General features: G+C 36.2%; 1 protein-coding gene across 3 annotated transcripts in view; it reads right to left on the bottom strand.

The window, feature by feature from the left end:
- Positions 1-509: 509 nt before the first annotated feature.
- SMIM14 (small integral membrane protein 14) overlaps positions 510-7074 on the bottom strand; it is a 49575-nt gene continuing 43010 nt past the window's right edge. For all 3 annotated transcript variants that reach the window (XM_050974256.1, XM_030239383.2, XM_009100145.4), the window contains exons 4-5: positions 4217-4365; positions 510-3663 (exon numbers count right to left, since the gene is read on the bottom strand). In XM_050974256.1, coding sequence (XP_050830213.1) covers positions 3631-3663; positions 4217-4365 — 182 coding nt within the window. In that variant the 3' untranslated portion in view covers positions 510-3630. The remainder of the gene's footprint in view (positions 3664-4216; positions 4366-7074) is intronic.

Below are 7074 nucleotides of genomic sequence, written 5' to 3'. Positions count from 1 at the left end.
ACTTCATGGGAACAGTGAGGAAGCAGCAGGTCTCTACTGCTCCTACGCATTGCCTTGGAGCCATTGCAGCACCTTCCTTCCTCAAAGCAGCTCTGGGTCCAACACTGCCAAGATCTAGAGCTGGAAAACAGATTGCAATCCCAAAGTAGTAGGATTTGATCTAAAACAAAGTAATGCAATCAGCATATTTGTCATTACTTTTCTTCCTGTATTATTTCTAACTTCCTAGGTTGCATAACTACTTCAAAGAGCAAAAGGCAGAGATATCCATGTTAGTCATCAAAGTATCCTAAACCTTGGAAACTGCTTTTTATTTGTTCTGACTTGCTTGAGATACATACAGTAGACAAGTGTCCATTAGAAAAGTTAGAATTTACGTTTTAGAAGTTACACAGGTGACACACTATTTTTACTGACTCTTATTTTTAGATGATTTCAAATTACCTTAGAAATTGATAGGTTGGTGCAGCCCTATATCTTATATAAAAACTAAAAGACAAAGACAAAAGTTTACTAATGATTGCTATTTATTTTGTTAAGTCAATAAAAAGTGCATAGTACAAGCCCTTTATCCCAATCCAAGTACTCAGTAAAAGATTACTAGGAAACTGCAAATGGCACAGACGATTTTTTGTTTGGCATAATTCAGATATTTTAAACCACCGATTTACATTAAGTATATGACATCTTCACTCTTCCTTTTTCAATCATTAATATTACAAGGCTAAGTGATCTGCAGACAGTGCATGAATACATATGATTTCTCATTTCAGAGTATAGTAATTGTGTTAAGCAGACTCTAAAAATACTATTGTTTTAACAAAGTTAAGGTATAATTGTAAATTTCCCTCCATATTTTCCAAGTTGCTACAACTTGCATCTCTGACTAGCCAAGCTTAAAACCATCATTACAGAACTGATCATACCCTGCAGCTTTGCATACCACTTATCTCTTCCCAAAATTTACCATAAACATCTGTAACCATGAGACAATTATTTAATCACAAATTAATTAATCACTAATTAATTAATCACTAAAGGCCAGATTTCTGCCACCCTTACTAAAGCTGCTAGTACATTATCTCAGAGTAGTTTCACAAACTTCAGTGCAACTACTTGATGAGTAAGGCACTATTTAACACAAATAAGAGTGGCAAAAACACAGTCCTATGGTTACTTACTTTGATTTTAATTAAGAGTGCTGATCTGAATTTTATATCTTGGAGAGAGTATCTGACTTTAAAAGGCATATATTTTGATGTGGGATAGTGGCCTAGCTCTTTAGTAAAACATTTTACAATAAAATATTTCCAATGTTCTTTTTCTTTTACATAGAAAATTTAAAATAGCAATTTATATGAGGGAAGCATACATGTATAAAATCACTGGGACAATTAGAGGAATTCCAAGGAAAGACATTTCATTTAAAGGTAAACCACAATATTCCTCTGAACAAAAATTTCATTTGCCAAGACTCTTAGAGCTGGGTGCATGTGGTAAGTTTTATAAATACATAAACAGACATTTAAGGGAGACTGATCCACACAAGCGAGGAGCATCTCCTGTAAATCTCACCAACTCCCAACAGGATAAGCAGTAGTGCTCTGAATAGAAGCCTGTTTCAGCTGGCTTTTTAATCAATTGGAAGCTTGTTTTATGCCTCCAACAGTGAAGAATTCAGGCCAAAAATCCTTGGAGAAAAAAGGTCAGTGTGGGAGATTATATAGGTTTCCTTGTGGGTTCAACAAAATGATGCTGTATTACTTGTTCTGAACAGCATCCCAAACATAAATGTACACGGAAGGTAAAAAGTAAGCACTGGCAGAGTGCCTGTCCCAGTGACATCTTTACACAGTGTTTGTGGCCTGTACATTATTAGACACAATGGGACAAATTCTCTCAGCTTCTTTCCTGCAGTTTCATTGCTTTACATGGCACTGCACTGATGTCACTGAGATCACCTGGCCCAATCTTCTTTTTTTTTTTTTTTTTTTTTTTAAACATGCTCCTGTGCTTGGGAGCACAGTATTCCATAGAAATTCAAAGGTCAATTACATCAAATTACAGAAGCCCTTCTTCAGGTCTACACTGTCCCTTTACAAGGAGGCTTAGCTGGCTCATCCTTTACCCTGAAGAGCAAAACCCTGCATCTGTCAACCATGGGATCTGATGTGAGATTTTTGTTAGAGCCCGTTAATACAAACCTTTTTGAAATTTAACAGTTAGTTCCTTCAGCTCCATAACTAAAGTCTTCATGAAATAAAGGTTTGTAGAGTAAGGCTTAGAATTCCCATATGTCTGTTCTACTGACCTTTAAGGAAAGAAGTTTCATGTTGGTAACATAAAAATGTTCTGTACATTATTCTGATCACTTTTTCAAACTGAACAAGAAAAATATACAGTGTTGCTTTTCTGTACATCATTAAAATGTTCTTAAATTAATGCACATAAAAAAAGTCATTCCCATTTGCCATAATGGGAGATGTGCACAGGAGTGTGCACAGCCACACATACACACACTTAAACATACCACACATACACACATTTATTAGAGGGAAGAGACATGCCATATGTAGTCACCTGCAAGTTTGTTATTCTACAATTACAACTAGTAGATAAAGATGAAATGTTAAGAATTGCTGATAAAACACAGGTGAAAAAACCTGAATAATCTAGTACATGTTGTATACCAAAAGTTGGTAATTATGGTAACTTCTTGGTATGATTGCATCCTGTCCAATATCTATTACATCATGGCAAAAAACTTGTTAAGGTACCAATTATGAAAAGACTATGCCAGGACAGAAAATTCTACCAAGTTCTTCTTACTAAATTTCTCTTTTGATAAAGTCTGTAAGTAAACACGCCTGGGCTTAGAGTATGTTTTTTTCACAACATATTGAATAAAACATAAAATTTATTAATGAAAATGGCTGAATTAACTTTTTTGGGGGGGTATAATCTTTTGTGTAAAGTTCCCAATACACAGATCAAAACTTTGACAGTGGCAATCGTCATGTTCACTTACATGTGCCCACACACAGTATAATTCTAGTGGACAATCCATGCTTTTGCCAGCAACCCTGAAAACTGTGTTAGTGGTCCACAGACCAGAATAAAAGCTGCTCTGAAACCAGGGCAAATATAAAACAATTTCTATTTTTCAGCACATAACTAAGTACTTCCAACCATAATATAACTCTCAAAAGCATACTGGAGAAGAAATATTAATTAATCTGGTGAAAGGTCAGTAACCTTCCATTCTCATAGGTGGACTGGGATTTTTTTTTTCTTTCAATGCATATCAGAAATCACATCAAAGAAATTAGGATCACTGTAACAGAAAGAGATTAAGTGGAATGTCCACAGTTACAACCAAAAAACCCCTGCAATGCCTTGCCATTATTCAAATTACAATCTTATAGGAATTGTAATAATATACAAAGCAAAAATTAACTTTAAATTGAAGTCGCTAGAAGCAGTTCATGAAGATTACTGCTGAGTGATAACTCTGCTCTATATAAATGAGAAAAGAAAACCATATTGAGTGGGGGTTAGGAGTAATCTGGTCACTTCGTTCATTTGGTCATACAAGGTTTTAGCTGCTGAACTTTTCCAATACTGAATGCTCTAGTCCACTGGTGGTGCTGGTGGTTCTTGTCCCTTGGGAGAAGAAAGGAGGAAAGGGAAAAAAAAAAAAGGCAGGTACAGAATTAGACACAGTGTTTCACATAGGAGGATATAGCAATAGAAGAACTCAGAAGTGTTACACTGTGTTTTCTTTCATGGTTTTACAATATCTCTTAATATAATTAGAGAAAATAAGCATCAAAAAACTATACTTTTTCCTGTATTAACTGAGATTTTTCCATGATCCCACATCTAGGACAAAGATCATCCTTGTCCATGTATCATGCTGTAATTTTGTTCACTGACTTCTCTTAAAGCTGTGCTTGACCCCTTTCACCTAAGAAGGCAGGAGGCAGTTTCATCCAGGCACAGACAGTGTCCAGAGGACACTGCACCTGCTCCATCCCACACTCAGCCTTCACGATTCCTTTCACTTTGGTCTAACTCATTTTAAGTTTTAATGGAGTTCCAAGAAAATACAGTGAAAAAAATGAGGAAAAAATTACTTTGAGACAGCGTGTATTAAACCAAAATAGATTTAAGCTATCATAGAATCCCCCTATAGGGCACTTGAAGATGCACTTACATTGTGTTGGCTGGTTGGCTTTCCGACTGTGTTTGATCCTCTTAGATTACTAGGTCTCAGTAAGAACAAGACAAGTGCAATCACCACCCAGGCCATCATTATCATGGCAAAGCTGATGCCATTGTCACTGGAGGAGTTTGGTCCTGGCACTACAGACAAAGAAAAGTCAAGTTATAACAGAGTAACAGCAGAGTTCTTTTCCCCAGGTGAAACCAAAAATGCAATCTCAGGTAAAAAATCCCTTAAATATTTTTTAATAGAGTGTTCTGATTAGTCCCTCATTTTGGCTTTGAGACAGTAATACTGTATTTTATCACATTTCTTACCCATCTGAAAAGAGAATAATCTATTTCATAATATTTCACTGATATTCTTAGAATTATCATGAATATTTTTAAATTCATATTAGCTCCTAGTAACTGGAGATGATATACACACTCTTCACATTTAAGAAATTAAACAGAATATATTCATGTAGGAAAAGCCCCATATGTATGTTGGTCTTTGGTTTTTTGCCTCAAACAAATAAAACAGTAAGACTAAACTGATGAAAGGTTAGGCTCCATTGTTAGGCCCCACACAGAGAACATGCTAATTTTTAGCAAGAAAGGAGCAAATTAATGGTAATCAATTTCTTGAATCTACTCTTAAGTTATTTATTGAGATTTTGTGTGAAGATGTTTCAGTGTCAATATGCCAGATCTCCATGACTGATCATCCAGGTCATGTGGTATTTCTGCTAATAATGTATCTGGCAGGAGGTGAAAAAATGCTGCCGAGATACATTCCAAAGCGAAGCCCAGGAACACAATACAAAAATTTTACACCAAATTTCTATTCAGAATACCTGAAATATCAACACATGGAAATAAATTTAAGTAAATACCTTCAGGCTGGAAATGGCTGGTTGATCTGTTTAGATCAAGAACCTCTTGGAAATACCTGCACATTTTAAAACAACTTTTCTCCTCTAAAACATATCTTCAGGTAATCAAATAGTAACTCATCTTGTCAGCTGAAGTGTAAACCCATGGATAGATAATTACCTATGGTACTCACATTAATCCATTTATTATAGTATCTGAAGGCCTAACATCTTCATTAATTATCTTGATGATCAACTGATACAGAGCAATTAATTCAAAGCTATAATGAATAACCTTCAGAAAGAGAAGAGCTATTCTATTTGATTACTCTAGATGAACATTTTAACATCCAGAACACTCCACAGAGATACTTGTATCTGTCATATTTTCAAGTTGTCTTATGTGGATCACCTGATTATGGAGTCAAGTCTGGATTCAGTATTGGTTGGATTGCTCTTATTTAACATTTACTTGATAACTTATACCCTGCTGGTATAATTTCCTTGAAGGTTAATGGTGATACCACAGAACCACCCTCATAACTGTCATCCTGGGTAGCATTGCTAACAGAGGGTCTTCCATGGAAAGGATTTGTTCATAACACAGCAGAGGGGCCCTGCAGGGAAGCTTACAGATATGCCGTTCTCCACACTGCTGCTCTGGGAATAAGGCTTCATGAGTTGGGGCTGTTAGACTGATGTCCTTTACTCACATCACATGCACTCAAAAATGTCAAAGAAGAAAAAAACCCATGCATTATAGAAGTTCATCCTTCTCACAGCACAAACACCACCTTTATGAGCAAATATGAGCAAATGAAACTGCTTTTGCCTTTTAAATGTCCAAAATATACACATTTCAAAACTCAAGATGTTGCTAATGTAGAGGAATTTTATTATTAGAATTATATGCAATTACAAGTGAGAATTCTTTTGAAAATCTGAGTGAATAAAGGGCTTTGTATATGGAGGAGATGGCATAGTGCACAGAATATAAATAAGAAAGCTACAGCCTTTAATTTACCAATCTCTTACACAATTGATTTTGAAAGCATATGGAATTGTGAAGGTAAGAGTTTAGACCTTCAGTTTTGTTGACCAAAATATTATTATTATTATCAGCAGCATATATCAATATTTTAAATTTTGGAAAATCTTTATATATGCAGTCCAGGAGACTAGCATATAATTTGGCTTGAAAAGAAAAAATGCTTTATTTTGGGGCTTCCAGACAACATTAATAGCCACTCTGAGACTACCTGCAGCAACAAGTAAGAAGGCCTTAGGTACCTGCTTTGGCAAGTATTTCTGGTAGAAGACTGAAAATTCAGATGACTTGTTAGGATTCCCCATACAATGCAGAGAAACGGACTAGTCCAACTGCCTTCTTGAATTTTGGCTGAACATTGGTGCACTTAGGGTCTGTGGTGGTTAACCAAAAGTTGGGGTAAGCAAATGATGCCAGATCAGGCCCTGCTACAGGTCAGGGAAGGGAGCAGTGGGGACCACAGAGGGAAACCACAGGCGTTGATTGCAAGACACAGTTTTTTCCAGCCTGTGCTGCAATACAGTTCAGATGGAACCAAACGTGCTGAAACATGTTCTGAACTAAGTTAAGCAAGACAATAGCTGATCTAACTGGCCTTGTACTACCTACTCAAGGCATGCCAGACACTAAAACAGACACAACAAGGTTTACACTTTCCAAGGAACTGTTAAACCCACATCTCTCACAAATGACCGTGTGCTTTAATAAGGATGTGAGATATTTCAGAATCTGTTACTTTAATCTCTTACAGGGAAGAGGATAAGCAAAATTTCACATAGTTGGGGTTGAATCCAGCTTTCAAAGCTTTGCATCACAAATCAAGAGAACAGACAGGAAGCTATTTCAGCTACTGGAAGCAGTTAGATGTAGGAGACAACAATCTTGCTGCAAAGACCTCCATCCCTGAGATCACAAAATAATCAGAGAAAATCAGCTTATGGATAA

Source organism: Serinus canaria, chromosome 4, assembly GCF_022539315.1.
Source record: "Serinus canaria isolate serCan28SL12 chromosome 4, serCan2020, whole genome shotgun sequence".
Lineage (NCBI taxonomy): Eukaryota > Metazoa > Chordata > Aves > Passeriformes > Fringillidae > Serinus > Serinus canaria.
Note: the sequence above shows the minus strand (reverse complement) of the source record. Positions and strands in the feature narration are given on the sequence as shown.